Source organism: Dromiciops gliroides, chromosome 2 (assembly GCF_019393635.1).
Source record: "Dromiciops gliroides isolate mDroGli1 chromosome 2, mDroGli1.pri, whole genome shotgun sequence".
Classification (NCBI taxonomy): Eukaryota; Metazoa; Chordata; class Mammalia; order Microbiotheria; family Microbiotheriidae; genus Dromiciops; species Dromiciops gliroides.
In genome coordinates this window covers 550,779,925-550,804,421 of record NC_057862.1, presented here as the reverse complement: position 1 = coordinate 550,804,421, position 24,497 = coordinate 550,779,925, and the positions used below count along the sequence as shown (strand labels likewise).

Sequence of the window (24,497 nt, the reverse complement as noted above, 5' to 3'; positions counted from 1 at the left end):
TCTCTGGATCCAGCTCCATCATATGGAGTTTTTATTTCCATAGCCCTTCTTGGGATTATGTCAATTTTTTTTTTAGTGAGGCAATTGGGGTTAAGTGACTTGCCGAGGGTCACACAGCTAGTAAGTGTTAAGTGTCTGAGGTCGGATTTGAACTCAGGTCCTCCTGAATCCAGGGCTGGTACTCTACCCACTGCGCCACCTAGCTGCCCTGGGATCATGTCAATTTACCAAACCCTTGTTAAGGGCCCAATGTGTGCAGAGCATTGCACTAGGCACCAGGGGAAGGTGCAAAGTTCAGATAAAACAGTCTTTGCTCTCATGGATGTTTCAGTCTAGTTACTCCTTCTTCATATTTTGCCCTAGTGTCCTCAATACCCTGATGTATGGTTTCTTCCCCTTTCTCTAGGCCTCTTTCAGGGTTTTTCTTAATTGTTTCTGCCTAGCTCCACTGTCCTCAGAGAAAGAAAAGCTTTTTTTACATGGCTTCTCCATGTCTTTCTTTAGGCCAGATGGATGACCTCCACCAATCAGGGTGGGAAAATTCCAATGATGCCAAGCCACTAGGGAGTTTCCAATATACAGCTGCTTCTCCCATTTATTTCCTCCCTTTGCTGCCCAAACTATCTGTCTCTCTTTCTTTCTATCTTCCAATACTACCAAACTGCAGGTTAACACCATAAGGCCATCAGGAAAACACATTCCCACACCGCCTTAAGGTCAGTCTGTCAGGATAGGCACTTGCAATTTATTCAACTAGTGCATGATCATGGAAACAGTTCCATAGTATTTGCCCTCAGGTAGACATTCTTTCCAGTGTTCAGTTCCTCCAGGCTCTTTTTCTATCTCCTGTCCCTGAGATAACTTCTAGGACTTGCCTCCACCCGACTGGTTCCCCTTTAGAGAGAATACCAGGTGTGCTCTGTGTGTCTGGTACAAGGTGCATTTCTATGCATTCATCTGTTAAATGTCTTACTCAGTTTTGTGTACTCATGTTCTATTCCTCAACTTACACTGCTAGGCCATTTGGGCAAGGAACCTGGCTTTTATGTGCCTGGCACAACTCACTCTGTACACAGGCTACCCTTTTCTAGTAGTATGTAAGCTCACCACAGGCAGCAAACATTTTAATTTTTTTCTTAATATTCCCCCAAACCAACAAAATGCCTGGAACATGGTAAGTGTCTAATAAATGCTTGCATTGATTTGAAAATTCATTCAGTATAGGGGAGACAGGAAGAAAGGATGAAACAAGAAGGAAAAGACAGTCTTTTTTTAGGATAAGAGAAGACTACATATTTGTTCATTGTAAGTTTACTGAGGGAAGAGAACGAAGCTGTTCTAAAAACTTTGTATGTCCCTGAGTACCTTAGCATGCTTAATGTATATAATTGGTATTGACTTGTTTATCTGCCTGCCCTCCTAGGACTGACTATTCAGGCCAGGATTCTTTATTTCCTCATGTAGTACATTCTCCCATGCATAATACTTCAATTTTGTGGAGCTTCCTCATGCTTTTTCATACTATAAATGTTCACATCCTCCCTCACTTCTACTCCTTTCTCTTCCCTGCTCTTCCCAGAACTGCCATCACCTCTGTTTTGTTCTCTTTTAGTCAGTCACTCTCCCTTTGTTCTAAGATCCTTGATTCTCTACCTGCTTTCCATGGAATACTTCTTTTGGTAGGCTCTCCATCGTGTCCTCTCTTTCTTGGTTTCTGTTGTAAATGAAGATTTGAAGAAAGAGTCACCCTCCTGTTCCTCACCAAAATTACTTTACCTGGTCCTCCCTCCATCCCGGATATACCTTAGGAAGTCCTATTCATTCCCTTTATTCTTCCCATCAGCATAAATTCATTGGGTTTCAAAAGATTTTAGTTATTTTTTTCTCTAAGAATTGCACATCTTCTTTCTCTCTCCCTCTCCCTGCCCGTGCCCCATATCCCACCCTTAGTTTCAAGGGTCTTCTGAAATAAGAGAATCCTAGAGCTGGAAAGGACCTTGGGAGGTCATCTGGTCCATCCTCTGTTTATGCAGAAAACTGTATTTAAGACACCTTTCCAAGAAATATTTTCAATGCTTTTCATTCTCCATAATAAAAAAAATAGGGAAAATATAGGAGAATAGCATTTTTAATGTATGGAACTATATGTATGTGTATATGTATTTATTTATATGTATAGATATATATGTGTGTGTACATATATATGTGTGTGTATATATATATATATATATATATAGAGAGAGAGAGAGAGAGAGAGAGAGAAGATATAGGTATATTTGTTATTGTCTTCTTTTACTTCCAAACTGTATAGTGATGATGGACACTGTCTCCAGAAGCAAAGAACAAGTACTGGAATCCCAGTGCTTTGTTTTTCTAGCTGTATGAGTTCAAGCAAGTTGATGCACCTCTCTGGGCCTCAATTTCCTCACCTCTAACAATAATTATTATAATAACAACAGCAGCATTGATAATAATAACAGCTTGCCTTTATGTAGTACTTTAAGGCTTGCAGAATATGTTACCTCTGTTATCTCATTTGATACAAGGTGGTGAGATTCAATGATCTTTAAGGTCCCTTCCCGATCTAAATCCTGTGATTTCTGACCTTATGTTAGCTGTTACTTTGAAAATCTTCAGCCACATTATAAAATTATAAAATATTAGTTTGGGCAAGAGAGATAATCATTTAATACATACTATATGCCAGGCATTGTGCTAAGCAACGTCCCTATTTTATATTTGAGGAAACTGAGGCAAACAATAAGTGATATGCCAATGCCACACAGGTACTGAGTATCAGAGGTTGAATTTGAACTCAAGTCTTCCTAACCCCAGACTCAGCACTACCTACGTACCTCTTAGCATAGTTAAAATCTCTAAAGTTTTTCATTTCTAAAGTTGTTGCTCTTCCACCTGCCCCAACCCCACTGTAGCTAAAAAAGTAATTCTAGGACCATGGAGTGTGGGAGCTGCTCCCAGTTGGGCCCACACTCACCTGGAGGTCCCTGTTCCTTGTCTTGTGACTTCTGCCTCCCTGGCCTAGGCATTCCCCTCTGGGAACCTAGGGGAGGTAGTGCCGTTCTCGGGTCCAAACCCAGTGAAGTGGATTCTGGGCCTGGATCTGAAAGGCAAACGGGGAGGTTGGTGGGTCCCATTCCTCTATGAACTGGACTATTTGTGGGGGAATGGAGGATTCTAAGATGAGGATATGCTCCCCTGGTCCCTTCTGAGGTACCATAGCAATTTATCTATTGGTCTCAATTAATGCCAAGAAGATATCCTGGTTAGGTGGTTTGGTCATCTAATGGAGAAGGAGGGAGGCTCATGAGACTGCTTGCAAGAACATAAAGGATTGTTTAGTTTTGTTCATCTCAGGGTTTTCCTTTGTCCTTGCTTCCCCCATCTCATGCCCAACTCCATCTGCCCTTATCTCTCCAAGTCTATTCCTCAAGCACTAGTTATACAGTAACCCAGTTCCTTGGTTACTGAGTATACACTCCTATAGAGTCAGCAGTGCCCAGGATTGAGGGTTATAAGGTAGGGAATGCAGTTTTGACTTTGTTCATAGATTCCACTTGGGCAATGAACAGAAAGGAGAAAGTTATGGAGGCGAAGGAAGCTTCCTTTTTGCACATCAGATAAAGGTATTTTCTAATGCATGTTGTTTTGAGGTCTAAGACTTTTCCCCTTCAATTTCCCCTCTACTCTTTTGAAGTGTACTGATAGAAATTTAATGTTCTCAGATAATTTGTCTGGGTCCCATTTTCCCCTCATCACCACTTTCTCCCGCTGCCCTAACACCAACTGACCTCTTCACATATCTCTGGGGTGACCCAGGCTCTGCCACCCATTGCATGGAAGAATTCTGCTTGTAGCCTTAGGAATTCCTTATAGAGGATGGGCCAGTCTTCCTTTCCAAGCACAAAGGGGAAAATGCTCCATTTAGAGACAGGGTTGTCTTCCTCCATGTCACAGGCAATATAGCTGTCACAGAGAAATAAAAATATTCATCTAGTTCACTCCCCAATAGCATTTCTAGTCCTCAGACTGTGTGGAAGAGATCGCTTTAGGAAAAAAAAAGGAATGAAGGGGAACCTTTGGGCCCTGGGTATTAGTTTGGCTCCTGCTCAGGATAATGGTGATGGGAAGGGCTCAATTTCTAAGGAATGGCTTGGAGTATAGAAAGACAATAGGAAAGAATCTGAAATGCTGAGGATGGGGGGGGGGGCGGGAATGACCTCCATCGATGCTTAAGAAACTACACCATTTCTGCACCAGATTTCTGTATACTCTTCAGAGAATCCTACTTTTCATTTTAGCTTCTAGCTAGTGAGCATTTGCGGGTACGGAAGTAGGAAAGAGCCCTGTTTTGTTAATCATACTCTTAAAAGGGTGGTTGTCTTTCCCTCACTGGGGTTGCCTTAGTTGTCTGTTACATCTCCTATCATCCACGAGTAAGGGCACAATGTAAAACCACCAGGGAGAAAAGACTATATTGGGAATCCATGCGAGCACCTGCTCTGGAAAAGATGGGTAGATCAAAGAGTTTAGGGATACCTCTGTGGAATGCAGATCTTCTCAATGGTCTCTTGGACCAGAAAAGGGAGAGCAACAAAGTTTTATCTTTGGGGTTCAGAGGCAGGGAGGTACTCACAGGGCCAAGAAGAAATGGATCCTATTATAGCAGTCTCCTGGGAGTCCCACTCGACCAAAATATTCAACCACCATGGAGAGCAGATACTATCCAGAACAGAGAGAAGTATGTTAAAAACCAAGAGAATAAGGAACAGAAGAAGGCTGGGAAACTAAGTTCCACAGCTCATCTGGGAGGACAAGAATGCAGAATCCTGTATTTCCCACACCATATCCCTTGCCACCATCTCCCTGGAGTCTTCCTTCCCAAGTTTCTCCTTTATCCTATATAAGCAATGCTTTCACTGGCTTCACTCTGATCAGGGAGAAAATCTAAGTTGTCATATCCACATCCCCAAGTGTTTCTGTAGGGCCCACCCTTTGGGACTTTCCATACCTTATCAGACACTCTTAGGAAAACATCAGCCTCCAAGAAACTCTGGATGACAGGATCCTCTGCAGAGGGAGTGAATGGGTCAGAGGCATGGGGTGGCAGAGCTGGGAAGACCAAGCCCAGTGTTGTGGAAGGAGAAACTTCCTCCCAAAGAAGTCTCAGGAAGGAAGAGAAGCTGAAAGTCCTGCCACATTTTCTTCTCTGGTCAGGAATAGGGTCTAAGAAAGGAAGCTCTTTCCATTACAATGTGGTAGAATGGGAGTGGGGTGGGGGGAGGAGACAAAATAAAACCAGATCCTAAGAGTCAGAAAGAAGACTGGGATTCTGTTACCGGCTAGCTCCATGACCTTTTGGCAAGTCACAAACCACTTGCAAGGTTTCCTGTCTTGATATATTTCCTCTAAAAATGGACACCTCTAAATGTATATCTATAAATGAAGGCCCAGTGGATAAGACCGTACATGATTAGAAGATTTTGTCTTTTTGTAGGACTGTGTGAAGTAGAATCAATTGCTTTTGTTCTTGCCCACACCTAGATACTTTGTGATAGCATTTGAATGGGAATGTGGGACCAATGGATTTGGACAGCATATGAGCTGGTAAAGCACAATTTGTTTTACCCTAAAGGCATTCAATAGAGGGTAAGTGGTGGGCAGGGGCCCATTTCACTCGGAACCTATACAGTGGGGAGGAAAGAAGAGTCCACAGTCCCATGGAGGGGAGGCCAAGTGATCTGCCCCCTACCTCAACTGAGTTTTGAGAATCACTAGGATGTAATTCCCAGGAGCTAGATTGGAGCAACTGATCATTCTTCTATGGAACCTCCCTGTGGAAAATCCCCAAAGTCTGCTCGGGCCACACACCAAGAAGTCTGTAGAAGGCTTCCTGATCCTCAGGGCGGAAATTGGCTCTCCTTCTCTTCTTCATGCAGAGCTTGGTTCCTTCCATACTAGTGACAGCCCACATGCCCCTCTTCAGACCCCTCTTCCTCAAGGACTTCAGCTTAGGAATATACCCTGGGGAGGTGGATGTGGAGGCCAGAGGGCTGCTGTCCTGTGGGGCTGTAGGAATAGAGATCCCACATGAACAGGGAAGAGACCAATCTTCCCTCCCTCCCTGCCCCCACCTCTTCAGTTCACCCTTCTGACCCAGAGCCTACCAGGACACCTGGCAACTGCAGGAAGAGATGGTGGCCAAGCCTGGGCCCTCATTGACAGCTAACATAAGGAGGTAGAGGGAATGAGTGACTCCATTAACCTGCTGCCTTGGCATGAATATTTCAGTAGGTTTGTGATCTCATTGGTGTAGGTACTCCATCAGTACAGATCACAATCTATCCATGTGTAATTCTTGACCACACCCTCCCACAAATCTTCCATAGAAGATCTGCCTAATATGATGGAGGCCTTGCTCTGGACATTTGACTATTTTATGGATATCTGTGCATCAACATTTGGGCTGTCCATCTCTTTAGTCATCACTCTTGCTACATGGCCAGTCCTTGCTTTTCTGGTCATGTATGTCCTTGATGACATCATTTATGTAATTTCTTGTGTGCAAGTCATTGTTGGTAGGTTGTAGGTGCCATACCCTAATTCCATCCACTATAAGTCTTTGTTTAGAGCTTTATCTAAATGTTGCACTGATCTGGGGCTAGATGAGGGAAAAGAACCAAGCATAATATATTAACAAAGTGGTTGTTCTCCAATCTCTTTCTTACTTTTTTGCAGGACAAAGTATATTCATGTTGAGCTTATCGATAGAGTGAGCGCAATGAGACCTCTAGCTCTTTCTTGTCTCTCCTCCCCACTATTATGCCCCTGGCACATCCTTTCCCAGGATCCCATAGCAGAATTCTGTTCTATTGTGGGGTATAGGTCTCTCTGTAAATTTGTTTTCCCTTCTTCCTGGTCTCATTTATACCTTCTCTTTTTTTACCTTCTCCCCTTCCCTTCTTGATTTGTCTTTATAACATTTGAAACACTTACCCTCACAATTTCACCTGACCCTAGTTCACTTACCTGAAGTCTCCAGGTCGGGTCCTGTGCTGATCCCCACCCTGGGGATCCTTACTGAGAACATGGTTTGGGGACAGATGGCTCAAGGTGTCACAGGTATGGCCCAATTTTTAACCTGGGTGAGTACCTTCAGCTCTCTGAGCTAATTCAGACCTATCAATAGCAGTTTCTCCCTCACCAAACAACTAGTATCACCATGGAGCACTGACTTCAGCTAAGTGTTTAGGTCCAAACAGCTCTGAAGGTTCCGAGGCAGGAGGCCCCTGGTGACATCAGACCATTCCACCAGGAGAACTGCCCCTTGGTTTGAAAGGGCAGTCAAGAAGACATTAGGAGACATAAAGGAGATGCTGACTGGTGGTTTGGCCTGTACAGTTGCAGATACTACCTCCTGTACTAAGAGTAATGACTTCTGTTTGTGTTACACCTTTAGCTCCAATTGCTTTCACACCAGTAATCTCATTTTCTCATCATGACACTCCTGAAAGGTGACAACAGCATCTGTAATTTTCTCTTTTTCAGAGAAGGAAGGTGATACGGGGTTCAGTAATTTACTTAAAGCTATCCAATGGGGAAGCCCAGTTTGCCTTATTCTGAGCTCTGATTGCCAGACTCTCTACCTCTTCCATACTGTGACAATGCACCAGCTTCCTCTCCTTTGATACCTTCACTGTCTGGTTCCAACTGACCTTTTTGGAATTATTTCACATTATTTCTCCAATGCTCCTTACTATAATTTCCAGCTTCAACTCGTCACTTGTTCATCATGCTAACATGGTGAACAAACTCTGGTTTTCCCTTAATAGTATGATTTCTTTGATGGTCTTCTTGCCATCTCTCATAGAGGACATTCCATTTTCTTCTAATTCTCTAATCAACTCTTGCTGTCCCATTGATGGCTTCTAAGCTGCTTCCTCCCCTCCCCACAAAAGGATAGTACAAAGAATATAGTAAAATAGGTAAGCTGAGGACCTCATACCATTCTAGAGAAACATTATTTTTGAATACCAAGGAACTGAATGGAGGACATCTTGGTGCTTGGGATGCACCTCCACCGTTTGGAATCTTTAATTTCCTTCAAGACTCAGACTTTTTGCCTAAAATTTTTCCTTATGCACCCACCTGCTATTGTCTTCCCAATTATCTGTATTTATTTTGTTTATAATTATATATGTACATGTCATCTCCCCAATAGAATGTAAGATCCTTGAGGGCAGGAACTGTTACAATATTGTCTTTGTATCCTCATCACTTACTACAGTGCTTGGCTCTTAGCAAGTGTTTAATAAATGCTTATTGATTCATTGGTTGATCTTACTGGTTATAGTCATATATTTTGTCAGTTATTTGAGATAGGCAGTGAGGTATAATAATAATAAAGATGGTATATTTTGCTTCTGCAAGTCCTCTGTTGTCTATGTTCTGCGAGGGGAGCACATTACACCAATCTACCTTTCAATTCTCTTGTTCCCCACTCTTGATAATCTTACTTTTGGTGGGGGGCAATGAGGTTTAAGTGACTTGCCTAGTAAGTGTCAAGTGTCTGAGTTTGGATTTGAACTCAGGTCCTCCTGAATCCAACCAGGGCCAGTGTTTTATCCACTGTGCCACCTAGCTGCCCCAAACTCTTCATAATCTAACCTAATTGGGGGCAGCTAGGTGGCACAGTGGATAAAGCACCGGCCTTGGATTCAGGAGGACCTGAGTTCAAATCCAGCCTCAGACACTTGACACTTAACTAGCTGTGTGGCCCTGGGCAAGTCACTTAACCCTCATTGCCCTGCAAAAACAACAGCAACAACAACAATAATCTAATCTAATTTAGCTGTTTAGTGTGTCAGTCCACATTAATTACTTATGCTTTTTCTAATGAGCCCTGTTCTTCTTTACACAGTCTATTTTAACCCAACTCACTCACTCCCTAGCCCATTCCACCGTGCCCTTTGGAATTCCCATTCTAATCCAAACACCTCTATGGATTTGAATTTTTCAACCAAAATTTTTTCCACTTCCCCATTTTAACTGAAACTTTTCTAACTCTTGTGATTAATACATCCCTTGAACTTTTTTTTTTTTTTTGCAGGGCAGTGAGGGTTAAGTGACTTGCCTAGGGTCACACAGCTAGTAAGTGTCAAGTGTCTGAGGCCAGGTTTGAAGTCAGGTTCTCCTGAATCCAGGGCCGGTGTTTTAGCCCCTGCGCCACCTAACTGCCCCACCTCCCTGCACTCTTTTATAGGACAGTCTAGTCTTAATACTCTTTCTGATTCAAAAGACCAGGAGTTAGCAGACTTTTTGTATTTCACTGCTTCTCCCAAACCCTTCTCCTACTACCATTCCTCACTACCTTCTGTTAAGGGATATCACATTGCTTGCCTTCTCAGTGGATGGGAGAAGACTAGGAGGGAGAGAGAGAATTTGGAACTCAAAATTTAAAAAAATGAATATTGAAATGGGGGGGAAGAAAAGCACTTTGCAAACATTAATGCACTATGTATATATATTTTAAACCTGGGTTCCAGTGCCTTTCCAGTTTTATTACCCATTATTCCACTCCACATATTCTATAGTCCTGCCAAACTGGTAATAACTAATAATGAGGAGGAGGGGGGGGTACCTAGAATTTAAATGAGCACTTTAAGGCTGACACAGCATTGCACATATATTATCTCCTGTCTCAATGCTTTGCACACATTATTCCTCATAAGTAGAAGGTACATTCACCTCACTTTTGCCTCTTTTAACTCCTGGTTTATTCCAAGGCTCAGTTCAAGTGAAACTTCATACATGAGGCTTTTTCTTTTCTTTTCTTTTTTTTGGTGAGGCAATTGGGGTTAAGTGACTTGCCCAGGATCACACAGCTAGTAAGTGTTAAGTGTCTGAGTCTGGATTTGAACTCAGGTACTCCTGACTCCAGGGCCAGTGCTCTAACCACCGAGCCACCTAGCTGCCCCCATGAGGCTTTTTCTAATCCTCCAAGGTAGTACCTCCCTCAAACTACCTTATATATACACTATGCACTTTGTGCCTGTCCCTTGCTGATCAGGGGCTGTTTCATTTTGCCTTTGTATCCTCAGTGTGCCACATATGTTGGATGCTTTAAACACTTGATTGGTTGATTTTTATGCTCCTCATTTTTGATGACTTTTTATCCCAATTAAATTTCTAATAGAAATGACAAAAAAAAAATAGTTGAAATCAATGTCAGTACTTTGCATTTTCAAATAGGTCAGTTTGGAGCTGTTGAAACTTAATCACACAGTAGGTGTTAAATAAATGATTGATTGATTTGGAGTTCTTTGAGTTCAATTTGGGAACAATTCACTTCTACATCTCCTATGGTATTATATATTCCTTTGTCTAAACAATAGATTTGAAACAAACAACGATAGGACAATAATTGTAAAGATGGAAAAAAACAGACCTAGAATCATGTTAGCTCTTTAATTGTGACTACTTGGAGTTTTTGTGTTTAAAATTTAAAACAGTGTGACTTGTGACCTATAATATTGGTGTTTGGTAAGTACAAATTTTAGTGTATATATGAAATATTTGACTGAATTTGAATATCTTTAAAATTGAATTTTATTCTTCTTTTAATGTTGCTAATTGTTTGAAAACTAAAGAATGAGTCAAGAAAATAAAATGTTACATTAGTGATTCAATTCACTAGTTGCCCGAATCAAACCTTTTGCAGATGTTTCAGGTTTATTAAAATTCCATTCTGAAATGGAATTTTTATAAATTACTGCCAAGCATCCTCTTGTTTAATACTTTTTATGACAATTTGTTTAACAGTTGCTTCATGAAAAAGGAATTAAAAAAATTAAAATGAATAAAAATGTTCTTTGATCAACTATGAGCAAAGAGAGATGAATAAATCTAATTATACTGTCTACTGAACATGAGTATGCAAAGATCAATTTTGATGAAGTCATTGATAAATTTGTAGAACTTAAGGCCCAAAAACATAAATTGTAATGACATTATTAATTTCTATAATAGACCAATATGTAGGTATAAAATTTTTCCATTTTTTCAAAAAATACTCTATATACAATTAAAAATATCAATCTATTTGTTCTCTTTTATGTTTTTCTTTTATTTCTTTTTCATTGCTATGACTATTTCTATAGACCATATCATGGCATATATATAGATGTGTATATGTTTATGTTATATATATGAAATTCATATATACAGTCATTGCATTTTCTGTACATTCTTATTCATTTCATTTCATTATTGTTACTGAAAATAATTTTGTCATATTAAGGAGAGGTGTTTAAAAATTATGCATTCCAGGTATCAAATATGCTAGATATGCCAATATGCCAGATAATATAGAGAATGAATGAGTGCTTCCACTGGGACTGAGATACTTCTGCTCAACCAAAGTGAGAGAATCCTCAACCTGACCCAATGGGAAATTCCTCAAAATCCCAGGAAGCTTGGACATGAGAGGAGTGCTGCCTTCTCTACACGTTAGCTTATTCATGGAGTCTTTCTCTCCATCCAAGGACTGCTCCCTGAAGAGAGCCTGGAAATACACATATGCTCTCTCAAAGATGGAAACCAGAAGACTAGGGTGTTTCCTCTTTTAACTTCTCTCCAACTCTATCCCTCACACAGGTACAGAGCATCAAGTAATCATTCTCTACCAATTAGGAGAATTGTATACAAATAAGTTTGAATATCAAGTTACATCTCTAATGGGAAAAGTTCAGAGAGTTTGTCATCATCAGAAAAAAAAAAGAAGCTAAGAGATATCTCCAGTCATTAGGACAAATTCAATTGCAGGGTGGAGGAAGACCCTACAACAGGTATAAGCATATTGGGAGAGTAAGTGACCATTTAGGGGTTAGGGAAGAAGAAAGAAGTAATGTGGTAATGGGACCTGAGAGGTAGTAGTCCAGGAGTAGTTATATCACCTATCACCAGAGGATCACAAGACAAGGTGCCAAGATGATTTCTGCAGGAAGGAAATGAACTTTCACAGCATGTCAGTGCTTTTGAGTCAAAGATCCCATACTAGCAATGGGTCTGAAGAAACTTTCCTAAGCAAAATTTAAACTATCAGAGAAGAAAATGATTTTTCTGTTGGTATAATATTTCACTCATCCAAATAAAGCATTTTATTTCCTCATCCAAAGACAGCATTTTAGGTCTTTAAACTTTGTATAACTGAAGGAATTGTGTATTTTATTCGTATTTAGTGTATCATTTCCTATGAAAGTAGCTTTTTCTACTTCCTTAAGGGATCTGTCATAACTACCCCTCCCCCCACCACATTTCTAAAATGTACTCTACCAATTCCCTTTCTGTTGTATTAAGGATTCCACTGTCTCCTTAGAATTTATATAAAATGTCTGTGTAAGTATTTTTCACTGCCTCTCAGTGAGACTATTTGTTTTTTCTTCTTAAATTTCAAATCGACAAGGGTGTCCAGTAGAATGCTGCCCACCCTTGTCTGACTGAACTGTCTTTAGGGACGACGGCTTGGAAGATGAACTTTGGGGCCCTGGAGGCCCTGTTTTTTTCTCTTCTTGGCAGACATGGCTTCCTGGATTAAAGGAAAATGGATAAAAGTGGACTTGAGGGGCTCTCTGGCTTTATGGACACCATAGGCATTGGAAACAAGAATGTTTTAGTGAATTAACTGTAGTGATTTAGAAACCTGGAGATTATGTTTGCCTAAAAATATAGAAAAGCTAGGAACTGAAAGATGAAAGTCTTGGGTAAAATTGATTTGGAGTTTTACTCAAACACTGCATTTTAAACAAAATATTACTTTAAATTATCCTGTTGAATTTCAAGCACCCAGACTTTATCAGACAATAAAGGCAACTCATTATGAATTGATTCTGGTAGAGTTAGGACTGGGACGCACAGGGGGTTTTAAGCCACTCTTACACTGCTTGGGGGCCTCTTTGAAAAACTGTGTTGAAAGCCTTGGCACTGGGGCAGCTAGGTGGCGCAGTGGATAGAGCACCGGCCCTGGAGTCAGAAGGACCTGAGTTCAAATCCGGCCTCAGATACTTAACACTTACTAGCTGTGTGACCCTGGGCAAGTCACTTAACCCCAATTGCCTCACCAAAAAAAAAAAAAGAAAAGAAAAGAAAGCCTTGGCATTTACACTTAGGCCATTGGGTAGGGAAAGGCATACTCATGTAAGAAGTACCAAAGTTTACCTCCCACCAACCAGCAGAGGATGCCAAGATAAGAAAGTTGTCCTAATTTTGTATCTTTCAGTATTTACCACCCTTTATCCCTCCACTCTTGTCAATTTCATTTCTTCATTATCCTTTGGATATGTCATATACATTCCTACCTCTCTTCATGATGTCTATGTTCCCTATATCTATCCCAATTCAACCCATCATTCAAGATCCCATGAAGCTCTTACTTATACATAAAGTATTTTATAACTTCTTTCATTCATAGTGACCCCTCTTTTTGGGGAATGATCCTTTAGCACTATTTCCTATATCTCATTTAGTACTTAAATATATATAGGTAGATCCTGATTATTGTGAATAATGAATCCTTGAAGTGGTCCCATCATTCGAATTCATGTTATTTGAGGTTATAACCATATGCTGCTGCTGCTGTTGTTGTTGAATTGTTCAGTTGTTTCTGACTCCTTGTGCCTCCATGGACTTGTCTATGGGGTTTTTTAGCAAAGATACTTTTTAGCAAAGAACACACTTCTCCAGTGCGTTCCCATTTTACAGATGAGAAACTGGGGCAAATAGGGGTTAAGAGTCACATAGCAGGAAGTGTCTGAAGCCTAATCTGAATTCAGATCTTCCTGACTCCCAAGCCCAGTGCTCTAACCACAGTATCACCTAGCTGCTCATACCTATAAGTACATTATGGCAATTGATTCCAATGGAAATAAACAAAGAAAATAAGAAAAATGAGACCACTTCACAAAATTCTAATTGAGACTTAACTGTGCTTTCACTTTCCATGTCTTGTTTCCCCAATGGAGAGCAGGAAGGACAGTGTCATCCTCTCAGTCTATTGGGCTATATTTCTACTCCTTTTATCAACCATAATTCCTAGAAACTCTTCTTCTACAATTCAAATCTTCTCAATTGTCTCAATCCCTTTTAGTAATTGAACCCACTCTCTTCAAAGATACCACTGATTTATTAAATTAACTATTAAATCTGATTGTCTTTTCTCAGTACTCATCTTTCTTGACCTCCTTGCTACATTTGACACTGACAACCATTTTTTTCCTCCTATATACTCTCTTTTCTCTGAGTTCTCATAACACTACTTCCTCCTAGTTTCCTTCAATCTGACCGCTATTCCTTCATTTCCTTAGTTAGATCATATTCTACTCCTTAACTGTTGATGCTTCCCAGGGCTCCATCCTGGGCCCTTCTCTCTCTTGTTGACTGAGTGTATTGTATCATCTTTTCGTTTGTTTGTTTTTGGTGAGGCAATTGGGGTTAAGTGACTTGCCCAGGGTCACATAGCTAGTAAGTGTTAAGTGTCTGAGGCCAGATTTGAACTCAGGTCCTCCTGAATCCAGGGCTGGTGCTCTATCCACTGTGCCACCTAGCTGCCCCTATTGTATCATCTTTATATAAATTTACATATTCAACCTATCTGTTCCCTGAACTTCCCTCTCACATCTCCAACTACCTATTGCACATTTCAAACTAAAAGTTTTGTAATAATCTTAAACTCAACCTGTCCAAAATAGAATTCATTATCTTTCCTCCAAACTTATCACTCTTCTAAATTTCCCTATTTCTTCCAGTTTTCTTTCCACTTTTCTTCCAGTCTACCAGATGTGTAACCTCAGCATTAGACTCAATCCTTCACTCTCCCTCATCCTGGACATAAAACCAGTTGCCAAATCTGCCATTTCTACTTAAACATTTTTTGAATATGTTCTATTTTTTTCACTCACATAGCTATCATCTTCATTTAGAGGCTCAGCCCCTCTTACCTAGAAGATTGCAACAGCCTAATTCATCTGTCCTCATTCCAGTCCATACCCTACACAGCTGCCAAAGTGATTTTTCCATAAGCACGGAATTGATCATATCTTTCCCTGACTCAATAAACTTAAGTGGCTCTTGATTGCTATCAGGATGAAATATCAACTCCTCTGTTTAACTTTTAAAATCATTCACAGCCTAGCCCCAACCTATCTTTCCTATCTCATTACCTATGACTACCCTTTCCATACTTTGAGATCCAGCCAAACTCTCCTTTTTCTCTATTTCTCATACACTCCCTTCTCTGCTCCTTTGCCCAGGCTATCCCTCATTTCTGGAATGCATTCTTATCTCATTTTCACACAGAATCTCTCCTTTCAAGGTGTGACTTGAGTACTACCTATTCATGAAACATTTCCTGATCTCCCTCACCCCCATGCTACTCACCTCCTACCTTAACTATCTTGCATTTCATTTGGTATTGACTTCCTTTGTAGTTATTCTGCATACATACACACACACACACACACACACACACACACACACACAGAGTACTGTGGTAATCAAATTCAGGGGTGAAGGACCACTGACATATTATTTCCCTTAAAAAAGACAATCAATGGTCATGTGGAGGAGGAGTTTAGAGGGCTGCCCCTTTGACTATACTGAATTCCAATTGGCTAGTGTTTGGCACCAGTGTCTTGGCATGAAGATTATAACTGAGGAAGAAGGGAAGAGCCAGCCGGGTTAAGAGATAAAAGGGCTCCCAAGTCCCATGCTTGCCACCATTTCCATTAGGGAGTTGGCCCATTCGCGTGCGAATGTATAAATAAAGACCTTTGATAGTTCTCCAAAAAGAAAGAAAGACAATCAAGTTTCTCCTCCCATCCCTCAGGAACCAAATGATGACCTTTTGAATCTTGAAAGGTCAGAACATCTTGAGGGTGCACCATAGCTGGTAGTATCTCTGCAGCAATAGTGGTTGACTGCAGCATCTGTACCTGGAGTTGACAGCCATACAAAGGAAAAATTAGACCCACCAAGAAAAGACAGTCTAAAGACATGAAAAGTGTCCTAATCCTCAGATCACAGCTGAGAGTGACACCAGGAAGGAACGTCATAAGAACTTTGTTAAGGGAGAAAAGGGCTTCTAGTAACCACTGGCTATGAATTTGTCCCTTGGCTAATATGAAATCTCTCTCTCCTTAGGGGCCTTGTGTGTACAAAGGGAGAGTATATCCCCAATTTAGAAAGATGATTCTGTAACAATGGTCCTCAATGTACCCTCTTAGAAAATACCCTTTCTAAAAGCTAATGTACTCTGGCTGATAATCAACAGGGAGCACATTTGAAGGGAGCTCACAAATAACAGTACTAGAAACCCAGTCCCTCAGGGTTACCTGTAGAATCTTTTGGGGAGAAGTAATTAGCTATCCCTTAAAGACCCAGCTTGGCAATGCAAGTGCAAGTTGGGGGAGCAAGTGCAAGAGATGATACTACAGATATAAAACACATGCAAATTAAATACAAGGTAAGTAGACATTAATTGGGAGAGTACTAGCAGCTGGGGAGAAATTGGGAAAGGCATCACATAAGGAGTGGTACTTGAACTGAGCCTTGAAGGAAGCTTGTATTCTAAGAAGCAGAGCCAACACATTTAAGTTGGAAGAGTAGTGTAACCATTCTTGTATTTATCTTCATACCATTTATCTAGTGAGGCAGCATGGCACAATGAAAAGAGTATTGAATCTAGAATCTAGAGAATGTGGATTCAAATCCTGTTTCTGACCTTTATTTATGTGACCTTCAATAAGTAATTTAACCTCCCTAAATCTCTGTTTTCTAATCTGCAAAATGAGGAGGCCATAAAGTGACCTCTGAGGTCCTTTCCAGCGATAGATTTATAGTCTCATTGATTTCTATCACTTTAAAACTGCTGAAGTGAAGGGACAGACTAGGAATGGAGAAGAGTGGGAAGCTACTTCCGGCTACCTTCACAGAGGGAAAGCAATGCAGTTGTCTGTGGTCCTTAGTGGGTAGAGAGGCATTTTCCCCTGCCAATTATTTCTTTTGAGACACCTCTATTCTCACTAGCAACCCGCAAACATGATTGTAGAAGCAACAGATGTATGGATCAGTGAAGGATAGGATGTCTGGCTGATTTTCCTTTAGAGAATAGAGGTGTTGATAATAGATCACTAACTACTTATATCCATAATATGTCTTTCCATTGATCTCTGAATCACCTGAAATGTGTATTCTAAGATTATGGTGTTCCAAGACTTGCAACCATTGCAATTCAATTTAATTAAAGTAAGTAAGCACTTATCATTATGCTTCCTTGCTTCTCTGCATTGGAAGGGGGAGTTTCCTCACCAGGGAGTGACCTATATTAGTGAAATCATAGGTTCAGACCAAAATTAATTTATAGTTGAAGAAACTGAAGCTAAGAAAGCTATGTAACTTTCCCAAGGTTGCGTGATTAGTATGTGGCAGAACTGGAAGTAGAATCCAAATCCCATCATCCCAGAATTTTAGATCTAGAACTATCCTCAAAACCATCTGGTCTAAGCTGTATTTGAACAGTAATCACCTCCACAACATCCCTAAAAAGTGGTCATTCAAATTTCAGTTATTCAACTTCCATTTGTATACCTCTTGGGACAGAGAATCCATTGCATCCTGAGATACTGTAATCCACTTTTGAAAGTATTAGGAGCAGCATTGATACAGAAAATGTACCATTTAAAAAAAAAATCAAATCAGGAAAGCAGAAAGGGTTATCTTGGGAATTGGTGCATTTGTTGTCTCTTGAGATCTTCCAGGAGAGAATGTATGAATCACTTGTCAGGTTTCTAGCCAGAAACTGCATGACCTCTAAGTTGCCTTCCAACTTTGAGATTCTGGACTTCTATGAAGGGACAATCTGGTATAATCGCCAGGAGTTCAGATTTCAAAGGAATTTTCAATCCTTGATGCAGAGAGTGAGGCTCTGTTTGTTTTGTCCATATAGGTTATATGTGTCTACATCAGTCTGTGGCTTGAAGGGAGGCAAGAGCATATATCTCTAGAGTTTCCTCCCCTCACCCTTCTTCAAGGAAGACTTTGATTCCTGCAAGGGAAGGAAAGCAAAGAAGTGGGAGTTATAGGCTGGCCATTCTGCTCTCCTAGAGAGGAGTAATGGGCTAAAAGCACATCTGTCTACTCTCTTAAATATTGTTAGTCTAGGGGAAATATTTTTTATACTCAAGCTGTGCTCCTGAATGCTACCCCGTAATGGGAGAGGAGTTCATCCAAGTTAAATATATCCAAGACTTGACTCCCTTCCCACCAAATATCAGTTCCACAATGAAGAAAAATAGGAAACCATGAATAAATCCATTCATCCAAATCACCAGCAAAACAGAAATCCGAGAAGGTACATATACATATGAGATTATACCAGATGATACAGAGTGGATGAGTACTTTCACTGGGAGAAAGATAACTCAATTCAACCAAAAGGCAGAATCTCAGATCTTAACCAAAGGAAAATTCCTCAAAGCCTTTAGTATAGTAAGATGGAGATAGGGACATGAATGCAGCTCCCTTCCCAGGGTCCTTCTCTTCCTTCAGGAACCTGAAGAGAATCTAGAACCAAGCATCTTCTCTCTCCCAGCCGGAAGCCAGAAAACCAGGATCTCTCTTTTCTAATGCTCTCACCCACTGTCTCTCATGAGCATTGAATACTCACTCTCTACCAGTGAAGAGAGTCTTATGTAAATGGCCCTTTGAGCAATGGGCTATATAGATATTGGGTATTTATCTTTTAGCAACCAGACACTTTTTACAGGGCCCTGAGATGCTCAACATTTAGATTGGAAAGAGCACAGATTTGTAGTCAGAGGACCTGGGTTCATGAGTCAGCTCTATGGCTTGATATGGGTATATTCATGGAGAAATCACAACCATTCTAGCTTCCCTTTACTTTTTTAATTGAAGGAGTTAGACTAGACGAACTCTAAGGTCCCATCTAATCCTCAATCCTACAATGTCAAGTACCATTTCTTACTCCCTGGCCATTTTCTCGCCAGGTGCTTTGCCCTGGAGTCCATGCCCTTTTAGTTCTGGAAAGCCCACTTTGAGTGCTCTCCTCTTCTGATAGCTAAAGTGCCTCATTGTGGCCCACTCAATTACATTAGAACAGATGGATCATGTCTTAAGCTCTTACTATGGTCCAAGCATTGTGTTAGGAATATAAATACAAATAAGGTCTTGCTTGGGACCCTGAACCCAAGAGTCTTTAGAATAGTCCAGTTTACAGCCTACTGCTTGAAGCTATCTTACCGAAAAGCAACCCCCGTTGAACCATCACGCTCCTGCCTGTGCTACAGTCACATCTATTGTTGTTCAGTCATTGCGGTTGTGTCCAACTCTTTGTGACCCCATTTGGGTTTTCTTGGTAAATGTACTGAAGTGTTCGTCATTTCCTTCTTCAGTTCATTTTACAGATAAGGAAACTGAGGTAAACAGGGTAAAAGGACTTGCCCAGGGTCACACAGCTAGGAAGTGTCTGAGGCAGATTTGAACTCACCAAGATGAGTCTTCCTGAGTCCAGGCCTGGTTCTCTATTTCACCACCTAGTTCCCCATCTAGAACCATAAAAAAGCAACATCACCATTGTTCCTCGGTAAAGTGTGTTGCTCTAATCCTTCAGGCTCTACTCATTATCCGTGTAACTTTGCAAACCAAAATATCTCCCCCTATGTCATCACTCCCTAATATGCTGTTTCCTCAATCGGTATGAGAGACTGGAAGGCAGGAGCTATCTTTGGTTTTATATTTCCAACCCCAGTGCTTAACACAATTCTTGTCACGTAGTAAATATTTGATAGACACTTCTTCATTCATTCATTCATTCATGGATAGAATGGGCAGGACCAGTAATACACATATACAAACATAAAATGATCATCTATGGGTATGATTTGAGGGGTCCTAGGAAGATCTTTTTGCCCCAAATATGTGAGCATCAAATGAAGCAACACATAAAGAGCTTGATAAACTTTTAAACTCTATAACAAATGCTAGTTTATTATAGCTATTAACTGAAATTTCAATAATGGATCGTCATTTCTTTGGGAAAAGGGAATTATTATTATTAATTATTATTATTATTTTGGTTTTTGGTGGGGCAATGAGGTTAAGTGACTTGCCCAAGGTCACACAGCTTGTGTCAAATGTCTGAGGCCAAATTTATTTCTGTTTTTTTTTTTATTTTTTTGCAGGGCAATGGGGGTTAAGTGACTTGCCCGGGGTCACACAGCTAGTAAGTGTCAAGGGTCCGAGGCCGGATTTGAACTTAGGTACTCCTGAATCCAGGGCTGGTGCTTTATCCACTGCGCCACCTAGCTGCCCCCTGAGGCCAAATTTAAACTCAGGTCCTCCTGAGTTTAAACTATATTCTATTTCTTATTAGAATTCTCAACTAATGTTTTTGGCCAGTGGTATCAAACTCAAATAGAAACAGCTCCTTGTGGACCCCTATTGATTGAGAAAAGTCCAAATTAATTTATATCATATTGCATTTTTATTTATTTTGTTTAACATTTCCCAATCTGGATTATCCAGATCTTTTAGGTTAGGAACACCATAGTCCAATGTTGACAATCTCTCCCACTTTTGTGTCAGATGCAAATTTAATAAGGGTGTCATTTATACCTTTATCCAAGTCACTGATTGAAATGTTAAACAAGAATTCATGAACAGACTCTCCTCTAAAGCCCCCCTGTCAAGTTAACACCAAGCCATTAGTGATACCTTTTCAGTCTGGTCATTTGATAGCTTCAAATCCACATCAAGACCATAGAAACCTTAGAGCTTGGCTAGTCCAGCGCTTCTCAAACTTTTTCCACCAAGACCCCTTTTCACCTGAGAATTTTTTACCTGACCCCAGGTATATAGGTATATAAAGTAGATATGCATAACCTTTTACCATTGCCAATTTTTTTGCAGCTCCCACATTCTGTTTGACAACCTCTTGTGAGGTTATGACCACAGTTTAAGAAGCTTTGGTCTAGTACACCCCCCTCATCTTATGGTTGAGAAAACAAACCCAAAGAGGATCAGACCCTTCCCTAAGGTCACGCAGGTAGTAAAATGGTGGAGGCAGGATTTGAACCCCGACTTCTGACTGTGAATCCAGGACTTTCCACTATGTGATGAATGGATTTCTGTTCTAGCCGATACCTATCTACATTTTCCCAAAGGTTATATATAGAGAGAGGCTTTGTCAAATGCTTTGCTAATACCCAGCAAAACTTCATTCAGCATTGAGCTCACAGAGAGGAGCAAGGAAAGTGCTGAAAGGTGAGAAAGGGCGCCGGAAATGGGGCTTTTTATCAGGGCCATCCCTGAAGATGGGTCACAGTTCCCTCACTGATTTTCTGTTGCCTGGGGAGCTAGTCATAACATAGCTGTGACCCTCAGGAGAGACCCTGGTTGGGGACTCTGACTCGGTAGGAGCCTTGTTTCTGAAAATTGTTTTTGCTTTTGTGAGCAACAGTAGCAGTTCCAAAGAGAAGAAAGAGTGAGAAAGACATCAGATGTATGCTCCAGAAGACAAAATAACTTCAGAAGAAACATTATACCCAGTAACTTGAAATTTCAATAATTCAAGGAAGCAAATTATTTTTTCTAGACCACAATTTCTTTTTTTTCCCCCTTCACCTCAATTGAATTCAGACATCTGGGTGTATTTCAAAGCTTGGGCTCCCAAATGACATTCACAAACTTAAAACCACTAGAATAGAAAAAACAGACACATATGTGCCTCATTTTATAACAACTCAGTATACAGAAATCTCAACTTTATTAAGCGATAAGTTAGGCAGTGATAATCCATTTTACATAAGGATTCATCATTTTATGATAGAATTTAGTGCAGGATTCCTTTGTGTAAAGAGCTTCCTTGTTTCCATTAAAATATTAATTTGATTTCCAAAGATCTGATAGATAAGCAAATTCTCAGGAACATTCTTAGTGTAAAAAAATCCAAATTCTTTCAAATCGAAAACCCATAATATATTTGCAAATTAGCATTTAACAAGTTAATTCCTTAGAAGAAATGCATACAGGGATGACTGGTGTTTTTGTTGGTGTGTGATTCTCCTACCAATGAAGATTGCAACTGCTTTTTACTTAATAGTTAAATATTTAGAAATTTTATATACCTACAAAGAGAGTAAATGACTTACCTAGGGTCACATTGCTAGTCCAAGGAAAGATTGGTACCCAGGTCTGCTTGTCTTCAGGCCCAATACTCTATGTATTACACCATTATTTCTCTCTTTTTTTGGAGATGAACCAGCAATAATATTGTCCTTACTCTTTTTGCTGGGAACATCTCTTGATATCATCAAGTAATCTTGGAAAATGATTGAGCTTATTTACTCAGATCTCAACATAGTCTACAGAGGAAGAAAAGCAGATGGATCTAGGGATTTTTCCTAGGGTCTAAAACTTTAGTCAAAAAAAGGGGAATGTTTTAAAGAATCTCCTAAACTCAAGGATCAGAGAATGAACACACATTCAAAGATGTCTCTGTTTAGCCTGGAAAGGGTTCTCATTGTTAGAATCATTGTTAGAATCTTTGTTAGAATAACATAGAATTTCTTCTATGTTAGAAGAAACCAAGCTACTTACTAGCTGTATGACCTTGGGCAAGTCACTTAACCCTCATTGCCCTGCAAAGAAAGAAAGGAAGGAAGGAAGGAAGGAAGAAAGAATGCTGTAGTGTGGGTATTTCTCCCTAGGTTATGGCAGGCAATGTTTGAAAGCATTTGTCAGTTACCGTTGTTCTCCTCAGGGAGGAAACCAGAGTGTGTGTGTGTGTGTGTGTGTGTGTGTGTGTGTGTGTGTATATATATGTATGTATGTATGTATGTATATATATACACATATATATTCCTATATAAATCCTTGATTTACATATATTTCCTAGGCTTCAAGACTTATCTCTGGTCAGTATTTCCTAAATCCTAACAATCTCTGAACAGCTATACTAGGAAAGTGCCTTCTAGAACTATTTAATAAGACTATGGAGGTGGGATTAGGCACGTTGGTGCAGCCTTGTAACCCCTTTGACTAAGGGAGGCTGAGACTGGAGGATTAGTTAAACTCTGGAGTTATGAGTTGTAGAGCCAAACCACATCAAGGATCTAAACTAAATCTGGTATCTACATGATGAGCCCCTGAAATGGGGTTATGGGGAAAGGGAAGACACTACCAGGCAGCATAAAGAAAGCAAACTAGTCCAGTTTGGAAAAAAGGCAGGTCCAAACTTTTATGCTGATCAGCAGTGGGATTAGATCCCAGGTGGCCATTGTACTTCCAGTCTGGGCTAGATAGGGAGACCAAGTTGGAAAGGAAAGGAAAGGAAAGGAAAGGAAAGGAAAGGAAAGGAAAGGAAAGGAAAGGAAAGGAAAGGAAAGGAAAGGAAAGGAAAGGAAAGGAAAGGAAAGGAAAGGAAAGGAAAGGAAAGGAAAGGAAAGGAAAGGAAAGGAAAGGAAAGGAAAGGAAAGGAAAGGAAAGGAAAGGAAAGGAAAGGAAAGGAAAGGAAAGGAAAGGAAAGGAAAGGAAAGGAAAGGAAAGGAAAGGAGAGGAGAGGAAAGGAGAGGAAAGGAAAGGAGAGGAGAGGAGAGGAGAGGAGAGGAGAGGAGAGGAGAGGAGAGGAGAGGAGAGGAGAGGAGAGGAGAGGAGAGGAGAGGAGAGGAGAGGAGAGGAGAGGAGAGGAGAGGAGAGGAGAGGAGAGGAGAGGAGAGGGGAGGGGAGGGGAGGAGAGGAGAGGGGAGGGGAGGGGAGGAGAGGAGAGGGGAGGGGAGGGGAGAGGAGGAGAGGGGAGGGGAGGGGAGGGGAGGGGAGGGAAGAGAAAATAGCCCTATGAAAGTGAGTGTTTAAGTTGTCAAGACACTTCTGACTAATTCCATCCAGGACTCAAAGGCAAGTGTAGGCTGGACAAACAACCTATAGAGAAACATTGTGGTGTAATGGATAAAGAATTGGGTTTGGATGCAGGAAATTCTGCTTTGGACATGATGTGACCCTTGGTAGATCACTTAACTTTTCTGAGCCTCAGTTTCCTTATCTAGAAAATGAAAGGGGGAATGGATTTGATGATTTTTAAGATCACTTCCAGCTCTAAATCTTTAGGGATGCAAAATAATACAGTAGAAAAGGGGGGTTTTTGTTTGTTTGGTTGATTTTTTTGCGGGGCAATGGGGGGGGGTTAAGTGACTTGCCCAGGGTCACACAGCTAGTAAGTGTCCAGCGTCTGAAACCAGATTTGAACTCAGGTCCTCCTGAATCCAGGGCCGGTGCTTTATCCACTGTGCAACTTAGCTGCCCCCTAGAAAAAGTATTTGACAAGGAAAAGAGGAGGAGGAGGGGGAAGAGGAGGAGCTCTGAGTTCTATTTATTCATTCATTTAAAGAACACTAAGTCCAAGACACTGTACT

The 24,497-nt window shown here is 40.6% G+C and overlaps 1 protein-coding gene across 1 annotated transcript in view; it reads right to left on the bottom strand.

The window, feature by feature from the left end:
* Window positions 1-3,061: 3,061 nt before the first annotated feature.
* LOC122739291 (putative speedy protein E7) overlaps window positions 3,062-24,497 on the bottom strand; it is a 75,787-nt gene continuing 54,351 nt past the window's right edge. The window contains exons 2-7 of the mRNA XM_043981095.1: window positions 7,279-7,440; window positions 5,890-6,087; window positions 5,030-5,088; window positions 4,655-4,740; window positions 3,810-3,984; window positions 3,062-3,121 (exon numbers count right to left, since the gene is read on the bottom strand). Coding sequence (XP_043837030.1) covers window positions 3,062-3,121; window positions 3,810-3,984; window positions 4,655-4,740; window positions 5,030-5,088; window positions 5,890-6,087; window positions 7,279-7,440 — 740 coding nt within the window. The remainder of the gene's footprint in view (window positions 3,122-3,809; window positions 3,985-4,654; window positions 4,741-5,029; window positions 5,089-5,889; window positions 6,088-7,278; window positions 7,441-24,497) is intronic.